The following is a 23,229-nucleotide window of genomic DNA, read 5'->3' as shown; positions in this document are numbered from 1 at the left end:
CAGTCCAGGCAACATCCTCGTAAATCTCCTCTGCACCCTCTCTAGTGCAATCACATCTTTCCTGTAATGTAATGTGGTGACACCCCAGGGTGCTTCACAGGAGTGTAATCAGACATAAAGCGATACCAAGCCAAAGAAGGAGACTTCATGACAGGTGACCAAAAGCTTGGTCAAATAGGTAGATTTTAAGTAGCATTTTAAAGGAGGGGAGAGGTGAAGAGGTTTAGGGAGGAAATTCCAGAGCTTCGGGCCTAGATGGCTGAAGGCACAGCCGCCAATGTAGGGGCAAAGGAAGTGGGGGATACACTAGAGGACATAGTTGAAGGAACGGAGAGCTGCCAGAGGGTTGTGGGGCTGAAGGAGATTACAGACATAGGAAACAGCGAGGCCATGGTGGGATTTCAACACAAGGAATTTTAAAATCAAGGCGTTGTGGGACCAGGAGACGGTGTCGGTCAGCGAGCACGGGGGTGATGGGTGAATGGGACTTGGTGCAAGTTCAATACAGGCAACAGTTTTGGAGGGCACGGCATGTTTAAGAAAATGCAATTGTGAATGTTTTTCAATTTTATTGCAACTCATACTGCCATAAAGATGCATTCAAAGATACAGAAGATACATTTTGAGTCTCGTGAGGGAAAAATGAAAGAAATCACTGAACTAATTGCCATAAAACACCAGAAAAATAACTTTGGGTTCTGTTGCATCTAAAGTTTCAGGCCTAAATTTATAGCCTGATCAGAACTGGTGGGAATTTGCGCAAACTGCACTTTTGCATGGGGGCGGAGCTATGTTAATGAGCGGTAGAATAGTTTGGCGGAGATTTTGCAAAATCCCCGTTAAAGATCGAGGAATTTTGTGTGCAGTATAAAAATGAGCGAGTTATTTATACCCCAAATCCATATTATAGCATACTTATGGCATAGGTTTGGCACAAGTTTTCAGGAAATACCAGGCCAAGATGCCTGGTGAAATTTTATATATCATTCCACCTGCCTGTGAACACTTCCTTCATGTGCAGAAGTTTAGGTGCAGCTAACCGTTGGTTGCTGGAGCATATATTCTGTTACTGGAACTCTCTCTTGCTTACTGCTCCAGTAGTTTATCCTTTGTCCTTCAAGCAGCCACCTAGATAAGTTTCATTATCTTTCCTTCAAGTCTACTTTGACTGCACAATTGTATGTACATCGCACTTGCAGGAAAACCTGATTGTGGGGTTATACTGTGATATCTACATGTACATTTCTGAATCATCCTCGGGTGATATTTCAAAGGACTAATCTGTTTTCTTGGTATAAGAATCACACTTATTCTATGGAAACGGTGTAATTTTAGCCTCTTCACTATCAGTTTCTTGCACATAATTTGCGATAAATATCCAGCTTGAGCATTGGTACAGCGGTCTTGTACAGTAGAACATACTTGTCGACTGTGGCCATTATCAATTCATAATTTATTGTGATGCAAATTACCGTTTCAAATGCCGTGACATTTACTTATGCAAATATGTGTAACTGTTAAAGCCTTGTGTAGAGAGGAAGAACTTCTGTTCATGAAATAACATTCCTCCCTTTCTTACAGGTATGACAGTGAGTGCAATGGCTGCTTTAATACTAATGACGACGTCCATAGTGTCTGTGGTGGGTGCACTGTATCTAAGTTACATCCTGTACTTTGTGCTGAAGGACTTTTGCATAATCTGCATCACCACATATGTCCTGAACTTCATTCTCTTTATCATCAACTATAAACGACTGGTTTACTTGAATGAGGCCTGGAAACAGCAACTCCAATCCAAACAGGAATAATCTATATGATCTATATAATCTATATGATCTGCAAACCTAACACCTGGAGAGCCTGCTTCCATTATGTCTATATGGCAGTAATTTTTTTTGAGAGAGATGTAAATGATATAAAAGAAATCAAAATCATTGAGAACCAATTTTTTAAAAATTGAATACTTGTTGTGTGGGACCTTGGACTTTACTTTGGTTTATCCTCCCTCACATGAAGATTAACAGACAAGCCAACTGAAAGCAAGCTTTAACTGTATTACACATTCCTTAGAAGATCTGAATTCTGAAAAACTTGCATACACTAAGTCGCATTTGTGTTTTATTTAAAGCATTCCCTCCCCCCCCCCACCCCCCCCAATAATACAAATTGTGTGTTAAATTGTGATTGAAAGTGCCTTCTGTTACAGAGGAATTGCTATTTTTTTTTAATCATATACAAGTGTTTTATATTGCACAGAAGTGGCTAATAGGTGTCCTGGGTCTTGGTGCTCTAATAAGCGGGTCTGGAAATTGTACATCTTGGTTGAATGACCAGATGAGAATGTTGCAAGTCCAATTTCTTCCAGTACTGTAGTAATTTGTCACGTGTCGGAGGGTAACTTTACATTCAAAAATGCTCAGGTCCTCTAGGCCTAAACTTTGTCCGAGTGCCCGCATGACTTTAAAAGGGCCAGCAACTATGCAGTCGCAGCATACCACAAAGGTATTTAAACTAGCACAATTCGCAGTGCGGGAAAGCTCTCGTCACAGCTTGCTAGGATTTAAAAAATATGCTTGAGAGGATCTTGTAGTTAAATAACAAGTTTTAATCTTTTCAGATTTAACTATAATATTGGGCCAAGATTTTATGTAAAAAGCAGATCGCTTTAAAAATTTGTGACACGGTTTAGCAAAAGTGCAGTATAATAGGTGACCAATGCTTTTGATTTTTACTGAAAGTTTAAAACTTCTCATGGGTTGCACTTTAAGACGGTTTCATTTGGACTGTCATTTCACAGTTTATTTCAGTATTTTAATACTGCTGAATAAAGCAGCATCAGGACCAAGACTGTATAAATATATGTGGTCAACCAGGCCCATAATGTTGGAAAATTGGGTTCCTTTTAAGGACCTTATTTAAGGGACCCCTATTGGTTTCAATCTGATCGTGCTGCATACGACTTTATTTCTTTTTAAGTAGTATTTTGTTTGTATTGAGGTTTTCATTAGGTTGAGGCCCTTTTTGTCTCTAATGTAACACCATTGTGCCATGTATTCGATTAATAAGGAATAGATGATAATTTAGAAGCATTGCTATATTAAAATATAACTTTTACAAATTAATTGGCTGGGTGGAGATGAGGCTTTTTTATATAATAAAACAAACATGTTTAATAACTGGCATTAAAAAGTATTTAAATTAAAGTCTTACCTACTTAAACCATATTTAGATATACACGACCACTGCTTGAATAAAAAAATCCTTTTCTGCATTCTATACAAATGCCTGTTCATAAAATGAAAAAGATGCTGTTTTTGGAAGGGCTCGTTTAATCCACCCCAGTTTATTCAGGTAGACAACTGAGTCAGAGGCTTTTGCCTAGATTTGAAACTTCCTCAATTATTACTGGAAGGAACTTGTAGTTGTGTACATTCACTGTGACGGTGGGCTGACCACCTTGTGATTTTAATTGAGACCTTCTGTACCTATTGCAGCAATGGACACCAAAGTCTCAATTAAATGTATTAATGTCCCCAAAACTACTAGAATTGAGTAAAGGTGGTAACAAATTTAATAGCTTTTTCAAACCTGATGTAATTATTTACATCAAGAAACATTCTGGACCATTGCGCTTGATGATGGCCTTAACAGCCTTTTGAATTTCCCAAGTAGCTTATGATTTCATTAGAAGGAGGTTACTTTCATTTTGTGGAACCAACCTATTGAATTGTATTGCAAAAATGATTAATCAAATAGTGTAATACCAACTTAGAACTGGTAAATAATGGTTTCTAACATCAGTGGTTTAAATAAATTTTTTCTCCTGCCTATGAATCAACCTACAATAACATGTATCAATTTTACTATACCTCAGATACTGTGTTCATAAGCACAGGATCCACCTTTACATGGCTGATAAATCTATAGTCACCCAACAGTTCGTATCAATTTTCTGTAAGCCTTTACTGTGCCTACTTGACGTGTATAGATGGTTGTCTAATGGATGGGGCAGAGCTTTTGATCAGTGGATCAGGTATCTAGTGATAGAAAAAGTCCAGTTCTATCAAACGACTTTCTTTGTCAAATGGGCACTTGTATGTAAATCTAATGCAGTGATTTTTTTTTTGAAACCTAAAGCTTGTTAATGTGCAGGATGCTGCACATGTAAACTTAGTAACTTATGCAATCAGTATTTTCTCAACACTAAATTTGCTGTATGTGCTTTTTTTGTGTCCTTAACTAAACTGGGTCTCTCAGATTATTTTTAGCCCTTGCACTGTAAATGTTTAGTTGGCAAACTTTAAAGCCATTCTATGTTCTTCATAGAACGCAAATAATCCAGAGGATGTTGGGTACAGTTAAAGCTTGTCTCAAAGGATTGAATCCTGGACACGGGGGAAATGCCTTTATCGTATCTGTGCTCATTGAAGCTGCTGGTACAGTAAGTTACCTGAAGTCCATCTCTGTCTGAGCTCCAGAAGACCACTGAATGCTATTGTACTATTATTGTGACATTCCTGTGACCCAACAAGCTGTAAAAATTCCAAAGGGGTTTACTGATACTGTAGTACCGATACTTTATATCTTGGCTGTGGACGACACTTCTGCTCATCCTTGATCCTATTTTTTGAAGTAAAACTATACTATGTAACTGCAATTCTACATGTGTTTGGTGCAAAACAAATTGAATATTGATTTTAGCCAATGTTTTGGGCTTGGTTCAAATATTTTCCTTTGTGCATCTCCTGGTGTTAGACCTTCACTAGCAGCAGAGGGATGGACAAATTTAAGATTTCAGAAGTCCAGTTGTATTTACCCTCTTTTCCCACCCACCATCATTTGTTTATATTGCACTGTCTAGCATGAAGCCCATGTTTACTGCTCATGATGTACTGTAATTGAATATAACTATAGATTCATTCCTATTGGTATATCACTACTTCTCCCTGGTATCGGTGTCAATACAGGCACAAGTGGGCCCCTAATTTAGGAACAGTGAAATAAAATGGTTTTCATTACAGTAAATCATTGCAAATTCAATATGAAAGTGACAGGGTGACAGATGCTCTTTATTTTTGTAAACTGTATTTAGCATGGCAGAAGTACTATGTTCTTGATCTGTATAATATGTTCCATCAAAGTTATTTATTAATGCTGCTTCAAGCTCATGAGCACATGTGTTAAAACTTTTAAGGTGGACTCTCTGGGCATTGATCCCCTTCACAGCCACAGATGAGAACGTTTTTATACATAGGTTCAGGAATATGATTTTGCTAAATGGCAAAAATTGTAAATATGTATGAATGTGTATTCATTGCACAGAAATTTTTGGTATGAAATAAATGTAGAATCTACATGATGCCGTCTTCTGCGATTCTTGAATACTAATTTTGGTTACAATGGACTGCTCTTACCATTCATCATTTCTTGCAAGCAAACTTGTAGGTGAAGTTCAAATAGGACCATGAACTGAGGATAACCTACAGCTATCAATACTGGATAGATTTTCATCTTGCAATGTGGATTTATGTTACTCTCCTTGTCCTTTTATACAATGTGCTGAATTGTGGATTACACTGTATATTATTAACCAGCTTTCAATCAGTTTTGCTTGTGTTAAGACGTGTAAAGAGATGTGGATGGAATACAAAGTATACTATAAGCTCATTATATTGGTGCCTACAACCTTTGGATGAAATCAATTGTAAAGAACACTGTTAATTTTTTGACTCAGCTTGGCTCTATGCTGCTATCAGATGTGTATAAGAATAGATTTTAATCATTTCAATACTAGGTTTTCACACTTAAAAGAAAATTATCTAATGAAACTAATTCATCCTAAAATGTTCACATTTTCTGGTCCTTGAAGTAAAGCTTATGCTGGGAAAAAAAAGTTATGGATGAACTACACCATTGTCTTTTATATTAAAATTCTTGCATAGCACTTTTTGACCATGTTTATAATGAAAACTTGTTAACATTTATAACAAGAAACCTTCTGAACATTTAAAAACATAGTTTGATGAACTATTCAGATCACTTTGCTTTTTTTGAAAAACATTTACTGTTTTCACAGTAACTGAAGCTTTTATAATCAAAAAATGGTTTTAAGCATTAAAAATACATGTCACATGATCAAACTTAATCAGTCTTTTAAAACTGTTTATTTTAAGGCCTTAAGCTCATGCAGAAACTTGGACCGGGTATTTTTAGCCACAGCTACAAAATGTGTGTACGTGCTCAATTTCCCAGTACCATTTTGTCAACTTATTGCAGTTTCTACTTAGTTTTTCAAATTTATTTGAATGAAAGCTACAGGAAAAATTGAAAAGTATTATTGGGTCAAACCCACATTTAAAAAAAAACTACTGAAAGCTGTATCAAAGCTTTTAAAATATCTTTCCTTATTTTGAAGCAAACAGCCTCATTATCCATCTGTGTTTTGTTGACACATGTAAACATTCTAATTACTGACACAGGTGAGAGAAAGAGAGGCAGACTGTCGATCATAAATTGAGTTTTTTTAATTCAAAACTCCCAACTGATACACTTGGTATACTATCTTGTGTGGATTCTTGGCTTCCAAACTGGTGAGATAAAATGTTATAAAGTAAGGCCACTCATTTATAATTCACAGAATAATGGGAGTTGTGGAATTCAATCCCAAAGCACCAGTAAACAATCCCAGCAAACCATTTACAGGTTGAGCGTCTGAAATCCGGAGTTCCGAAATTCGGAATGTTCTGGCATCCGGACACTGGGCCGATCCGTGACGGGGTCATCTGGAATCTGGACTTTTTTTTTTTTTTAAACTGATTCCCGCTGAGAGTTGGGGCTAAGAAGCAGGAAAAACACCAAAAAATAAAAATTCCCAAAACCCTTACCTACTAAATCGCTGAAAAATAATTTAAATAAAAACTTTAACTTGCCTTTTTTTGCAGGTCTTCAACGCAGATTTTTCCGAGCCGTCAACGCTACCGAACCCTTGACCCAGAACCGCTGACTCCATCGCTGATCGCTGACCTCCCCCCAACCCATGCAGACGACTCCTGCTCCATAGCCCCCCCCACCCACACCCACAATTTACCTTGGACCAGGTGTTTCCAAACCCTGGACGTTGGAAAGACGTTCCAAAATCTGGAAATACCCAAACCTCGACCTGGGCATTTCTGGATTCGGGATGTCGGAAAGACGTTCTGAAATCCGGACATAGCCAAAATCAGAAATGGCCTCGATCCTGAGGTTTTCTGGATTTCGGACGCCCCACCTAATAAAATAATAATTTGTAAAATGTAACCAATATCCCCTACATAGCATCAACACATTGTTTATAAAAATGTATCTCCTGTCTCACCATGAGCAATGCCACTAATTAATCCTAAAAATACAGAAAGTGGCAGGGAAGTCGTCTGCAATCTCAATGTTTTGCTGTTCACCTAGTTTAGAGGGGGAAATATGCTTAAAACTTCTGAAATTGGGGTAAGGCTGCACAATGGTATCATCCTTTTGCGATTGGCAATGGAACAGGTACCTGCCAAAGTAACCTTAAACTGGGTTGTTCAGTCTAGATACATACCAAGCAGGGATATATTTGTGCATTTTTGCACATTTCACACATCACACGTGTATATACTGTAACATCTCACGGCGTAGGTATATTGCAACATATCACACACGTGTATATTGTAACATTAGACAGCGTGTATATTGTAACGTGTGTATATTGCAGCACATCACATACATGTATATTGTAATAGCACATAGCAGAAACATTGTTACACATCGCACATTGTCACACATCACAATGTAACCCCATTTTTTAAAAAAGGAAGGAGAGAAAACGGAATTATAGACCGGTCAGCCTGCCATCGGTAGTGGGCAAAATGATGGAATCAATTATTAAGGATGTCACAACAGCACATTTGGAAAGTGGTGACATAATAGGTACAAGTCAGCATGGATTTGTGAAAGGGAAAGCATGCTTGACAAATCTTCAGGAATTTTTTGAGGATGTTTCCAGTAGAGTGGACAAGGGAGAACCAGTTGATGTGGTGTATTTGGACTTTCAGAAGGCTTTCGACAAGGTCCCACACAAGAGATTAATGTGCAAAGTTAAAGCACATGGGATTGGGGGTAGTGTGCTGACGTGGATTGAGAACTGGTTGGCAGACAGGAAGCAAAGAGTAGGAGTAAATGGGGACTTTTCAGAATGGCAGGCAGTGACTAGTGGAGTACCTCAAGGTTCTGTGCTGGGGCCCCAACTGTTTACATTAATGATTTAGACGAGGGGATTAAATGTAGTATCTCCAAATTTGCAGATGACACTAAGTTGGGTGGCAGTGTGAGCTGCGAGGAGGATGCTATGAGGCTACAGAGTGACTTGGATAGGTTAGGTGAGTGGGCAAATGCATGGCAGATGAAGTATAATGTGGATAAATGTGAGGTTATCCACTTTGGTGGTAAAAGCAGAGAGACAGACTATTATGTGAATGGTGACAGATTAGGAAAAGGGGAGGTGCAGCGAGACCTGGGTGTCATGATATCAGTCATTGAAGGTTGGCATGCAGGTACAGCAGGTGGTTAAGAAAGCAAATGGCATGTTGGCCTTCCTAGTGAGGGGATTTGAGTACAGGGGCAGGGAGGTGTTGCTAGTTGTACAGGGCCTTGGTGAGGCCACACCTGGAGTATTGTGTACAGTTTTGGTCTCCTAACTTGAGGAAGGACATTCTTGCTATTGAGAGAGTGCAGCAAAGGTTCACCAGACTGATTCCCAGGATGGTGGGACTGACCCCCATCAAGAAAGACTGGATCAACTGGGCTTGTATTCACTGGAGTTCAGAAGAATGAGAGGGGATCTCATAGAAACGTTTAAAATTCTGAAGGTTTTAGACAGGTTAGATGCAGAAAGAATGTTCCCAATGTTGGGGAAGTCCAGAACCAGGGGTCACAGTCTGAGGATAAGGGGTAAGCCATTTAGGACCGAGATGAGGAGAAACCTCTTCACCCAGAGAATGGTGAACCTGTGGAATACTCTACCACAGAAAGTTGTTGAGATCAATTCACGAAATATATTCAAAAAGGAGTTGGATGTCGTCCTTACTACTAGGGGGATCAAGGGGTATGGCGCGAAAGCAGGAATGGGGTACTGAAGTTGCATGTTCAGCCATGAACTCATTGAATGGCGGTGCAGGCTAGAAGGGCCAAATGGCCTACTCCTGCACCTATTTTCTATGTTTCTATGTTAAAATATAAGTGAATCATTGCAGTTTCTGACAGTGATGCCAGATACATATAATAGGATTGGTATTTCAATTTAACATTAGCATACTTCCCATCCTGAAATAGTATTGTTGGCTTTAAAACACATTCAACAAGTACACTTGAGAGAGTTTAAAAAAAACCCACTAATTTCTGCTGTGTAATATAAATCCATTTTAGCTATGGAAACTGCTACTGCCATTCTGATACACAAGTCAGTGTCATCAATAGAATAGGACTTCAATAATGTAATTAGGTAAGAGCATTTCCTATCTAAACTTGAATGGATAAATAAGCACTTGTACTATTGTCCTTCCCAACTTGGGATATGTGACTAGACAGTATGTTGACCTACAGAATTCTAAGGGGAAGTACGAGCCTTCAAAGCAAGTTGAAATAAATTTGGTTTCCCTTAGGAATTGTATTGACACAATATTCAATTTCCCATAGCAAAGTAGAACCAATACTTTAGGCTCCATATTAACACTGATATTTACAATTAATAACTTTCTGTAGCAGTTTCTTCTGTAATTTCAGTGATGGCCACCAGCATGATACCTCAAAGGAATGTATCTGGTCTCATTTGCTAGTTTCCAGTAGCGATCCCGAAGAATGAAAGCTGACGATTTAGGCTGTCTCTGGCGAGTGAAGATCCCTTTTTTGTTCCCGCCTACACGTGTTGTGGCTGCAAGCAAATGAAGCTCTTAATACAATATGTGCTTACATCACTTAATGCAACTTTTCCCCCTCCATCCAGCAGCTTGTATATTTAAACAATGTGAAGTAGGATTGCACAGGTTTTTCCCCTAGTGTTGGTTCTCTCACCACCTGCCGCAGTCCCAGTCTGGCAGCTATGTCCTTGGACTCGGCCAGCAGTGGTGCTACCGAGCCATTCTTGGTGATGGACATTGAAGTCCCCCACCCAGAGTACATTCTGTGCCCTTGCTATCCTCAGTGTTCAACATCGAGGAGGACTAATTCACCAGCTGTGAGGGAGGACAGTAGGGGGTACTCAGCAGGTTTCCTTGCCTATGCTTGACCTAAAGCCATGACACTTCATGGCTAGACTTGGTAAAGACAGCAGATTTCCTCCCTAAAAGGACATTAGTGAGCCAGATGGGTTTTTAACCACAAGAGTTTCACCGTTACCATTACTGATGCTAGCTTATTTTAAATTCCAAATTTAGTTGATTAACTGAATTTAAATTCCCCAGCTGCCATAGCAGGATTTGAACTCATGTCTCTGGCTCATTAATCCAGGCCTCCGGATTACCCGTCCAGTAATATAACCACAATGCCATCGTTCCCTATAGTTAACTTTTCAGAGAATTGTAATCCTTGAACTAGCTACAAGTGGACTTAACAAGTTCTTGAGGGATGAAGGCACTGGCTTGTATGGTCTAAGCTTGTCCAGTGCTGCATTATAGATAACTGGTCTCAGAGATTGCTTTGTAGAAGCCGAGTGCGAGTGGGAAGAGAGAGAAAAGCAAACAATAAACGCTCTCCTTCCTCAGTCATATACTCCAATCCCATTTTCCTGGACACTAATGAAAATGGGTGGAGTTTTTTTGTGATCAAGGAAGGTTGATGCTGGGAAAGGCAAGACATTCCATTTCAGGCACCCAGTGTCAGCATCACGCACTCCTAAATCAGGTATACCATAGTTGGATGCAGGGTATAACTCCCTCCATTATGCCTCAAAATGCTTCAGCTCCCAACTACTGCAAGAGCGTGACATTTTTCTATTTCCCATACTCGCATCCAGTGGCCTCGTAACAATTTAGTGCAGTATTAGAAGCCTATGCTTACTAGGTAAAGGCCAAACTCTTAAAATAAGACCTGTACAACCAACTAACAGACGCATCCCATCAGTCCAGGTCAGATTGAGAACCCAGACCTCAGGAAAAATATTTAAGATTCACGAGAAAGTTCCAGTAAATGGTAGGGCCAGCAGGCTGGGCCATTATACTTTTGTCACCAAAAATGGTGTATTTGGTGTGTGGCACAATTAAGCAGCAGGATTGCTGCATGTAGGCAATTCAAAATAAACAAAACCATCCACAAAGTCAATTTAATTTATTCTGGATGCTTTTATGGTTCAAGATTTTTCTGCTACTATAGATATGATATGACATAGCTTAACAAAAACCAGAGAGCTTTTAAAAAAAAGTTTCTAAATAACATCTGCCAGAAGCAGAGCCCCATCATGTCTCAAACAGAAAAGTTTTTACCCTTGGCTTTCGGTATAGTATTAGCTGTGCTGAGAGTTATTGGCCCGGATTTTGCGGAACGAGGCTCCGTGCTTACTGTTGAGTAAATCGGACAGCAACTTCCGGCGCCCACACATGCGCAGTAAAACCCAGAAAATCAGGAAGTTGCCGTCCGATTTGCCCTGCTCCTCCAGCAGTTTCGCTACACACCTGGCCGAGAGACTTGGCATTTACACATTGAAGGGCGTGAAGTTGCTCTACTTGCCCACTAGATACCCCTAAACACGCCAGAAAAAGTTGGGGCTTGTCCATTAAAGTGTAAGTGAATTTTTAACAGCATGATTAAGTCTTAATTGCTACCAAACGACCTCTCTGACACTGAAAATTTACTTTTAAGTGTATACTCTCCTTCCTTCGTATTTAAAAATTGTTTAAAAAAATGCTTTTGCTTTGTTTGTCTCCTATTGCTCGCTCTCAATCCCCTCTATTTCGCATTCTGGACATGGTTTTACATTGTATTAAATATTCTAACTTGCATTTCCTGGTTTAGACTCTACATCTTAGTGAGCATTCTTCAATCTGATTGGTTGAAGCAACACACTGTTGCTTTCCCTGTTCGCATGCCATAAATCCTCTGTACAGGGCGCCCCGCGCAGTAAACCGTAAGTTGCCGCACAAAAGTCTGTGGGCACCTGCACCGTTTGATGGAGTATAATGTGGGAAAATGTGAGGTTATCCACTTTGGCAGAAAAAAATAGAAAAACAAATAATTTAAATGGAGAAAAATTGCAAAGTGCTGCAGTACAGAGGAACTTGGGGGTCCTTGTGCATGGAACGCAAAGTTAGTATGCAGATACAGCAAGTAATCAGATAGGCAAATGGAATGTTGGCCTTTATTGCAAGGGAGATAGAGTATAAAAGCAGAGAAGTCCTGCTACAACTGTACAGGGTATTGGTGAGGCCACACCTAGAGTACTGCATACAGTTTTGGTCTCCCTATTTAAGAAAGGATATACTTGCATTGGAGGATGTTCAGAAAAGGTTCACTAGGTTGATTCCGGAGATGAGGGGGTTGACTTATGAAGATAGGTTGGGCCTATACTCATTGGAATTCAGAAGAATGGAGGGGATCTTATCGGAACATGTAAGATAATGAGGGGGCTCGACAAGGTGGATGCAGAGGATATTTCCACTCGTAGGGGAAATTAAAACTAGGGGACATAGTCTCAGAATAAGGGGCCGCCCATTTAGGAGGAATTTCTTCAGAGGGTTGTAAATCTATGGAATTCTCTGCCCCAGAGAGCTGTGGAGGCTGGGTCACTGAATATATTTAAAGGTGGAGAAAAGGGAATAAAGGGTTATGGGGAGCAAGCAGGGAAGTGGAGCCGAGTCCATGATCAGATTAGCCATGATCTTATTAAATGGTGGAGCAGGCTCGAGGGGCCAAATGGCCTATTCCTGCTTCTATTTCTTATGTTGATCGCCGCTGGCTGTAAAATGTGGGCCATTTTGTCTTCACTTCAGGGAAGAAAAACCTTAAAGGTGGCTGGAAATAATACTTCTGGGGATTGGGGGTGGGGGTTGGGGAAGGGGGGAAGGGTCATCTGGCCTAGCCAATTTCCTCGCAGCGATGTCACTGCCTGTATTCATGATTACAGCAGAAACTCATATCTTTGAAATATGCAAATTACAGACTCAAATCAGGCAAGAATGATTTCTCTAGGGGTCAGACATCCTGAGGAAGCAACTCAACGGAAAGCCAAGAGCCTACTGGTCACACCTTAATTATGTAACAAGTTAATATCCAGAGTGCCCAACTATTAAAGGGCCCCTTTGATCTTGGGTATTAAAACCAATCTATGATGATAAAATGTTGTACTAGAGCGAATTTCATTTATTATAAAAAGAGGTTGCAGTATGGCAGTCTACAACTTTCATTTACAGTAGAAGTCTTTATAAAAGTGATGTTATTCTCCTTTCCCGTGGGCTATTATCTGTTGGTCATATGCAAAAATCACTGATTACATTCCGCCAATTATTTTTTTATTCATATTCTTACCAAAATGAAATTTTGCCCAGTGCACTGTAGCGAAATAAAAATCTCCAAGATACTGCTACTATGGCAGTTCACTATCCAATACCCCTGTACCTCTAAAATAAAAAGTTTAGAAGACAAGAAAATTCAATTCAGGGGGCTGGGAGAGGGAGCATTCCTGACCTCAGGTGCATTTTCTCCCAGTAAGTCACCACCCAGCCCGTCCAGCTAAGGTCTCACATTTTAAGGTAAACAAAAGCACTACAGCTCCCACAAGCCATTACCTGGCGTGGCCTCCATCATAACACATGTACAAAGTGTGCCTGTGTAACAAGAGACCAATGCAACATTCACGGAACCAGACAACTTCTTGAAGCCAACCTGTAGTTCCAGATTCCCCCTCTCGCCGACACAACCCCATATCTCATTATTCCCACTTGCCATTTAATTTAGGATAATTACAAGATGACTTCCTAATGAACAATTTTGAGGTCACACTTCATAGTCCTATGATAAGTATTGAGCCTGGGAGAAATACAAACCACTCCAGTATCTATTAGATATAAATATTTCAAAGTTTTCTGGTCAGTCAACACAACTGATAACACAAAATACTTACATTGGGCAGTCATGAAGTCTGCAAAATTCCAAATGAGTTCTCCAATCAAGTAGTCTTTCCTTTTTTCATCGAATATTTTAAAATATTCATGCATTACAGCTTGCTGGTACTCTTCTGTAAACATTACTGGGGGATCCTAAAGACACAAATGTACATAATCCACTAAAGAAGTCAACATTAAATCTTGTGTATAGCATGCACTTCCTGTTAACAATTATTTCTATCATGCCTGTCTGTCACACTTAAATTTGTCTCAGTCATTTCAGCTGTCTCCAAGGCAGGTGATTTTGTTTTTCGCCTCATCAATCCATCTCATCTCAGAGCCAAAATGGCTCAAGCTGCCTGCCTTTGCCTTTTCTCATCTCTCTCTCAGGTGCCTCTCCCTCCCACTTCCACACTAGTACCCCGACCTAACTCCTTGCCAGCTCTCTAATATCTGCATTCCCACTCTTGACTGCGTTCAAAGCTGTTTAAATACTTCTACAATGATTGTATCTGCTACATTGTTTTTAATGGAAATATTTCTATAAAACTGGTTTTACCATTAAAATTCTTTGAGTGTGGGGATTTGGGCTGTCAAATATTCATGAATGTGCAAGATATGTTGCACAGTCTATTCAATCTGTTTACAACTTGCATAGACCTACTGGCCAAAGTCCTCAACTCTCTTCCAGGGAAGCTTTTTCTATTAAGTGAGTGAAACAACAGGGGACGCTCGTACAATTTAGTCTATTGAATTACCTGCCAATGCAAACAACTGGATGAATACCACCCTCCCCATTTCGTTTATCTTTACAAATGATCCATTTAACATCTCAAAACTCTGCCGCCCGTATCCTATCCCACTCCCCTCAGCCCTGTCCTTCCTGACCTGCATCATCTCCCAGTCCCTCAACATAGCAGATTTAAAATTCTCACCCTGGTGATTAAATCCCTTCATGGCCTTGCCCATCCCTATCTATAACTTCTTCCAGCCTCACCATTGGCAAGTGTGCCTTCAGTCATCTATGACACACACTCTGGAATCCCTTCCCTGAACCCATCCACTTTTCAGGCCCTTCTTAAAACCTGCCTCTTTGACCAAACTTTTGGTCACACTTAATGGGCTCAATTTTCCCCAGTGATTTGCGCGTTTTTTTGGCCTAAGTTTAAAAAAAACAGTTTCCCCGATCAATTTGCACCAGCATAAATCAGTTATGATTTTTTTTTTTTTTTTTTTTTTTTTTGGTCAAGTTTTTTCCAGCCAAAGGGGGCGTAACCTGCCACCCGCACCAATTCTGGCCAGTTCGGCAAGTTTGGCCAGCTAAGAGTTACTCCAGTTCTTGACTGATGAATCATGACACCCAGGTAAAAAAAAACCATCAGTCATTGAAGGTTGGCATGCAGGTACAGCAGGCGGTTAAGAAAGCAAATGGCATGTTGGCCTTCATAGCGAGGGGATTTGAGTACAGGGGCAGGGAGGTGTTGCTACAGTTGTACAGGGCCTTGGTGAGGCCACACCTGGAGTATTATGTACAGTTTTGGTCTCCTAACTTGAGGAAGGACATTCTTGCTATTGAGGGAGTGCAGCGAAGGTTCACCAGACTGATTCCCGGGATGGCGGGACTGACATATCAAGAAAGACTGGATCAACTGAGCTTGTATTCACTGGTGTTCAGAAGAATGAGAGGGGACCTCATAGAGAAACGTTTAAAATTCTGATGGGTTCAGACAGGTTAGATGCAGGAAGAATGTTCCCAATGTTGGGGAAGTCCAGAACCAGGGGTCACAGTCTAAGGATAAGGGGTAAGCCATTTAGGACCGAGATGAGGAGAAACTTCTTCACCCAGAGAGTGGTGAACCTGTGGAATTCTCTACCACAGAAAGTTGTTGAGGCCAATTCACTAAATATATTCAAAAAGGAGTTAGATGTAGTCCTTACTACTAGGGGGATCAAGGGGTATGGTGAGAAAGCAGGAATGGGGTACTGAAGTTGCATGTTCAGCCATGAACTCAATGAATGGTGGTGCAGGCTAGAAGGGCCGAATGGCCTACTCCTGCACCTATTTTCTATGTTTCTATGTTAGGCCAGCGTATGTGGCCTCTGTAGAAAAGCCTTCTGGAGAGTTAAGGAAATGGGTGCAGGCAAGTGCAGCAAATGCCCGGACAGCAGCAGCTGGAGGTGTAAGAGAGGGGGGGAGCCTTTCTGGTATAGTTAGGTGCAGGGACCGGGAGAGAGGCAGCCACTCGGCCTGAGATAGGTGCCGGCGCAGACTGGCAAGCCACTCGACCAGGGGCAGGGCCACTCTGCCTGGGGTAGGAGTGGGGATCGGCACCGGCGAGGGGGGGGGGGGAAAACGGGACTTTAATAATTTAACAATGGTCAGTTGCTACAATGTATTTTAATGTGCTTGTGCAGGTTGCGAGCTGAGCTGTGTCACTTTCCAGCCTCAGCCTGCATTGTGTGTACGGTTACCGTGGCAACCAGATCTTTTTGGCGCAGATCAAGGCTCCACCCCCAAAACTAAAGGACAGGTTAAGCTGCGCCAAAAAAGAAGAAATCAAACGGGGAAACTAAGAAAAAAACATTTGGCCTACTTGGGTCCCAGAAATACAGGCGTAACTCTTCAAGTATGCCAAAAAAAAGCTCTGGGGAAAATTGAGCCCACAATCTCTAACTTTGTCTTGGATGTCCATTTGTGTCAGGTTATACCCCTGTGAAGCACCTTGGGACCTTTTTCCTACATTCAGTGGACAATGCAACTCCTGGTCTGCCTGTATTGCACCAAAAATGCTGCCATTAGTATAACTACACCACAAGCTGCGCAAACATTACAGGGAATCCTTAGCCTTTCATTCCCAACTTCCGTTTGTAGAATTCATTAAGTATAAACTAATACTGAGTTCTGTACAGCCATGCAATTGTTGATGATTGTTACTTACACTATGCATTCCTGCAATAGTATCTGCTCCATATTCGCTCTGAATAATTGGTTTTTGGTATTTATTATACCAGTCCTCAAACTGGTTGGCAAGTTGCAACTGAATGATCCCCAGATGGCCCGAGTCATGGTACCAGGAAAAATAGCTGTTCACACAAATAACATCTGTGTATTGCATCTGTGAAAACATAACCAAACCTTCACTTTTCCAGAAATGTGTGTTTTTTCAATAAACAGTTTGCAGTCCAACACAAATTGGATGTTTCAAAAATCAAATTGTTGGTTTTCTCAACAATTCTTCACTTGGGGATTTTCAGAAGGAACACGAGTTACAATTCAAACACTCAATACAACCAACAGCTTGGATATTACTGACTCAGTGTGGCCAGCAACAAGGGAAATTATGATGAAAGCCAAAAACCGATGCGAGAATAAACCTTTAGAGAGCTTGAAACATGAATATTCAATGCATCAAGCCAGCAGTCAAACACGGAAGAGACGATCTTCTTGTGCTGCCATGTCAAACATAAATGTTTCCCCCCCCCCCAAACTCGTCACTGACCAATCCCATAAGGCCACAGTGCAAGTATTCACACAATAGGTATCAGACTTAAAAAAGGAGGCAAAAGGGCAAATAAAAGTCAATGGAGAGCAACAAGATATCAGGAAGACCTAGAAAATAGTCCACCCGCCCCCTCCCCTCCCCTCCAAATGGACATTAGCCTAGCATTACAACCATTCATCATTTGTTGAGCAGACCTCATTTTCTAGTTAGCTTTATTATCCTCATAGTTGGTCTGTTGCAAAGGTACCAGATCTGGTTGGATCCATTGCTTAGGTATACAATATTAAACTCATACACAATATTCCTTAATGGGAAACTTTAAAAAAAAATGTCACCCATTTCAGGCATATTACATACTTCACACATGGACCTCAAAAGGAACCGCCCTCTTGGCATGACTGGAATGCAGCAATGAATACCCCACCCATCTCGAGGACAATCAATGGAAATTCCAAATTAGCCACAACAATTTTAGTTCACTTTTTAGGATTCATCAACAAAAGGTGCTCGGCAAAAGAAAACTTTTGCACTTTGGGAATCCAGTGTCAGCGTTAAGCTTTCCCGGGTCAATGAGACAGTGACCAAGTGCACAGCAAAAATCCCTTTCCTTCAGCCCAACACTGCACAGTGCACAATGTAAAAACATGGCCTGAAACAGAATTCCCAGGGTTCTAACAATGACATAAAACAGGCAAATGTTACACTGCTTTAGATCTTCAGAAATCCAGTGCATTACAACCATGTCAAACAGGTTCCATACATGTTGAACAGACTTCATTTTCTGTAGCTGCAGTCATTTTCTACGGTTACTCACAGCTTTGTCAATCGCATAGCTGGTGTCTGTTACAAAGGTAACAGGCCTGGTTGGATCCATTGCTTTAGTATACGATATTAAAGTCCTGTTTAAAAAGAAAAACAGTCTATATTATCAACAAACAAAAGCTAAATGCTAATTAGATTTCACAAAAAAAGTTTAAAATTTACTCCTGAAATATTCATGACTGACATTAAAAGCATGAAATCATTGCAATGCGCAGTTCTTACTTGAAGTAATAATCTGCTTCTAGTAGCCCGGATGCTGGTTCATTAGCAACGGACCACATCACTACCGACGGCCTGTTTTTATCTCTGTGTACCAGCTCCTCCATTACAGTCAAATGATGAGTGAGAGACTTATTTCCAAAGCTCAGACTAAAGAAATCAGATGTAAACGGTTAGCATTAAAGTTTGTATATGCTAATGGTCACCTGTGCAAAAGGAATATGTTTTATGCTATGCAACAGTTGTTATCTGGGTCAGTGATTAATGGGTTATTGAATAAGGCGAATTATGTTTTTACTATGGAGCACATGATGTCAGGCACAAAAATCGATGATTATGTGCATATTTGCGTGGAAAGTAAATCTGCGACCTTGATGACTATTAAAGCGTTTGCTTTTAGCTCTAACTGTTTGTTACAGCTCAGGATGCAGAAGATAGTTGGGAGATCACATCAGGCTGCTGCCTGGGTTTTTAAGTCACATGCCCAACTTTCTGATAATTAGCTGACTCTGGGAAATGGGCTGGGATTAGCAATGTAAACTAGATTCCACTTGGTCTTTTGTTGTCTAGCAATTCCTACCTTCCTATGCACACAATGGTGGGGAGAAGTCCCAACTGCCCCACACTTCCGGTACTGTCACAGGGAAATCCAGACCGAAGTGTTTACTTTGCAGTCTTCAAGGGACATGTATTAAATGGTATAATGGTCCTGATCTTGTATACAGCGCACCCCATGATTTACTGCAAGCAGCGCCACAGGACATTTATTATCTAGCGTGCAGTTTTTTGTCCGTCACACTTAATTTCTGTGCCACATTTGAAATTAACAAACAAAGGCAACATTTGACACAGATGTTAAGAGTTGCTGTAACCTGTGTAACTTTGTCAATCACATTTAAAAGAGAAAGCCAGAATTAGGCCTTGCAGGCTAAAGAGCAACTAGATTCCAATGTCACGCAGTGTTTACTTAACAGCAATTAGACTTTGTGGCCTTAAATGGACAAATCAGCAACAGAATGCTACATTCTGCAATAACATAGTCAAACAGAAAATAGCACATCATGTGACTTTCCATAACCAATGGCACAGGAGATCTATTAATTCCCTTATAAAGATGACTGTATTTACTTGACAAGAGCAGGCAACATAAACCATATTTTCTGCAAATGGCAATGTCTCTCAGAGAATGTGATGCAAGAACTTCAAGATCGAAAAATGTATGATTTTACAGAACACGGAAGCATTATGTACATCAATTGTAAAAATCCCATTTCACATGAAATAAAATCAAGTGAACCTGTTTTCGCAGTGAAGGTGGGGGAGGGAATGAGGAAACTTAATCAAACTTCAGTTTGAACTCGAAGCATTGCTCAGTATCAAATATACCAATAACCACATTTTATTAGCCTAAAATAATTTGAATAAAATGTTCAACTTAATTCAAAAAAGAGGCCATATTTGACCTTGAAACAAAATGATACGGTTACCTTGGTGAGAAAATCGATGGGAGTCCATTTTGGCCCTTACAGGGAATATAGGTATTAACTATGCTGTTAGCAGTGTGGCAAACTGTACTCTGTTCAGCAAATATGGATTCTACCAATTCAAATGTACTTGACTCATAACCAAACATTTAACTCAACAGCCCACTGTTGGTCCAAATTTAACAGAAATGACAACTGCTCACCGACAAGGGAAGAGAATGTGATGCAAGAACCTCGATCGAAAAATGTGTGATTTTACATAACACTGAAACATTATGTACATCACTTGTAAAAATCCCATTTCACATGAAATAAAATTGACAGCGAACCAGAAACATTCTTGCTGTAGTTCAGCACCGCATGAGAATTCTACCAGACCTTTTTTTTTTAAATTTAAGAAATATTTCTTACGGATCTTTGATTCCCACGCCTGGGCACTCATCAATGACCACAATCCCATATTTGTCACACAAATCCATAATTTCTTCTGCATATGGATAATGGCTTGTACGAAATGAATTTGCTCCCAGCCATTGAAGAAGGTTAAAGTCCTTGATAATCACTGACCAGTCGAGGCCTTTCCCTCGCATCTGGTGGATAGGGGTACGGGGGATGGGAATAAATGAACATTTCATATAAAGGCATGCTTGCAAAACATCTTTTTTTTTTTTTAAATACTCTCTCCTCCAGCCCCAAGATTGAACCAATAGCTTTGACAAATCTGAAAAATTCTCCATTTAATGGGCAATACTACTGCTCTCTGTGCCTGGCAATTTCTCCAGTTTGAGGATTTGGATATCCTACCTACAATTAGTCTTTAGCAGTTAATGGATGCGGAGATGATTCAGGGGATCACGATGCCTGAGGAAGCTGATGGTCACTTAATCAAAGATCTAAAAACAAAGCTGAAATTAGAAATAGGATAATGTGTTTAAGGTTTGCCGAGGAGGAAAAGTTAACAATCACTCTGGAGACACAATGCAGTGCCCATTTCCAATTACACAGAATTTACAGCACAGACACAGGCCATTTGGCCCAACTGGCATTTATGCTGCACACAAGCCTATTTGCAATACGAGTGTCCTTTGGAGATAAACCTACTGTTACTTGGAGTAAATTTAACCTACTTCAAATGGAGGAACTTTATGATATAATACTAATCAATTTATTAGTGAATGAATGTTTGCTGCCAACAGTGACGCCTTTGTTCAAATGGAGATAAAATGGTGGACAAACACATTGAATATGGTTCCAATACTACTTAATGGCCCAAGAAATGGTGCTGTAGCCAAGTCAAAACTGATACAAACAGGTAAGATAGGCAGAGTACAGAAAGTGTACACAAATACTCACATCTGAATCTTCATGTTTATTTACTCCATGGAAATAAAATGGCTTCCCATTGATAAGGAATTGGGTCTTGGTAACTTGGACCTTGCGAATTCCTACAGGTAATTTGTAAACATCTTCATACTGAGTGCTACCATTTCTGCTCTTCATGTAAACCTAGGTATAAATGTTTAATAAAAATATATATTAAGCTAGCAATATAGCTGAATTTAGAGATTCTAATGTAATCCCCATTTTCCAAGGAACTGTCAAATTATATTTTAAAGTTTAACTGGTTGATGGAGATGAGAGAGATAAGGGAATTAAGGGTTATGGGGAGCAGGCAGGGAAATCTGTAACTGTTCCGTGTTGGAGCTGAGTCCATGATCAGATCAGCCTTGATCTTATTAAATGGCGGAGCATGCTCGAGGGGCCAAATGGCCTACTCCTGCTCCTATTTCTTTTGTTATTATGGGATATAAAACTGCTCAGCTATATAAAAAGGTGGGTTGAAAGGCACACATTTGCAGAACACACCCTTAAACATTAATTTTCAACTTCATTGTAATGTTGACAAGAAACCAGGTTACACAACTTCAGTGATCATAACAAAGTTGAGCAATCTTCTCGGTATTTATTTTGCAATACTTTACAATCATAAGCAAAGGAATGACTTTGTAGTGCTTCCTTATAACAATGGAGGACAGGAATGAAAATAAGCTGACACATTAAAAATTGCTTCAAAGATTTTGAAAATATATCAACAGCTATTCAGATTTGTACAACTCTACAGACCCAGAGGAGCTGGTATTAATGCAAGTCGAATTATTTTGCTACAACTACCTTAAGTTACATCGCTGCAGCAAGTGTCATTTTGTGTTACAAAGCCTTGAGATTATTTCATTTCCCGACAGAGAAAAGTACTATTCTGCAATTGGATTAGTTATTTTAACATGGAGACTTATCAAAAATATTGGGAGTCTTACCTCGAGGCTATAAAGGTATGCAGGGTTCTCATGCATAAGGTATGGCCACCACAGAGTAGGTTTATATAATTTCAGCTGTCCAATTGTAGGTGCATCTGTGACTGAAGCAACAACCTGCCCTCTTTGATCACACAACGTTAGTGACAATGAAACGTGTGTACTCCCCTGTATGGACACATTATAATTTACAATCCCTAGAGAAAAGCAGAATCAGTTACTTGCAATTAGAAAGTCTGAAAGCTATTTGGTGTCTATGCAGAACAAAAGTAGGATAGATTTCAAGTAAAGTCACCCCACAGCATCCTATTACCAAAAATGGTACTCTTTCGGATGAGACATTAAACCGAGGCCTCGTCTGCTCTCTTAGGTGGACATAAAAGATCCCATGGCACTATTTGAAGGGAGCAGAGGAGCTATCCCCGGTGTTCTGGCCAATATTTATCTCTCAATCAAAATAACAAAAAACAGATTATCTGGTCATTATCACATTGCTGTTTGTGGGAGCTTGCTGTGTGTAAATTTAAAAGCGCTTCCTGGTCTGTAAAGTGTTTTGGGGGTGTCCCGAGGTCGTGAAAGGTGCTAGATAAATGCAAGTCTTTCTTCATGGTGGGATTGATACCAATATATAAAATGTTAATGTATCCAAGAACAAATACCATTATGTTGTACTGCACACCGCTTTTGGTATGGAAAGCCATGAAGGATCCTTCTGGTCTTCTACATCAAGCATTTGAAGCTAATGTCAGCACCTAGTACATTTACTTGCAAGGATTACATCTGA

General features: G+C 40.1%; 2 protein-coding genes across 3 annotated transcripts in view; one reads left to right on the top strand and one right to left on the bottom strand.

Annotated features, from left to right (window-relative positions):
- Positions 1–5,335, top strand: part of vkorc1l1 (vitamin K epoxide reductase complex, subunit 1-like 1) — a 67,144-nt gene extending 61,809 nt beyond the window's left edge. The window contains exon 3 of the mRNA XM_070857206.1: positions 1,582–5,335. Coding sequence (XP_070713307.1) covers positions 1,582–1,808 — 227 coding nt within the window. The 3' untranslated portion in view covers positions 1,809–5,335. The remainder of the gene's footprint in view (positions 1–1,581) is intronic.
- Positions 5,336–6,509: 1,174 nt separating this feature from the next.
- Positions 6,510–23,229, bottom strand: part of gusb (glucuronidase, beta) — a 37,366-nt gene continuing 20,646 nt past the window's right edge. For both annotated transcript variants that reach the window (XM_070857204.1, XM_070857205.1), the window contains 8 exons: positions 22,449–22,642; positions 21,487–21,639; positions 20,545–20,723; positions 18,653–18,799; positions 18,423–18,507; positions 17,045–17,221; positions 14,123–14,258; positions 6,510–9,943 (listed from right to left, as the gene is read on the bottom strand). In XM_070857204.1, coding sequence (XP_070713305.1) covers positions 9,792–9,943; positions 14,123–14,258; positions 17,045–17,221; positions 18,423–18,507; positions 18,653–18,799; positions 20,545–20,723; positions 21,487–21,639; positions 22,449–22,642 — 1,223 coding nt within the window. In that variant the 3' untranslated portion in view covers positions 6,510–9,791. The remainder of the gene's footprint in view (positions 9,944–14,122; positions 14,259–17,044; positions 17,222–18,422; positions 18,508–18,652; positions 18,800–20,544; positions 20,724–21,486; positions 21,640–22,448; positions 22,643–23,229) is intronic.

Source organism: Pristiophorus japonicus, chromosome 16 (genome assembly GCF_044704955.1).
Source record: "Pristiophorus japonicus isolate sPriJap1 chromosome 16, sPriJap1.hap1, whole genome shotgun sequence".
NCBI lineage: Eukaryota > Metazoa > Chordata > Chondrichthyes > Pristiophoridae > Pristiophorus > Pristiophorus japonicus.
The sequence above is the reverse complement of the archived record's forward strand: the minus strand, read 5'-3'. Positions and strand labels throughout refer to the sequence as shown.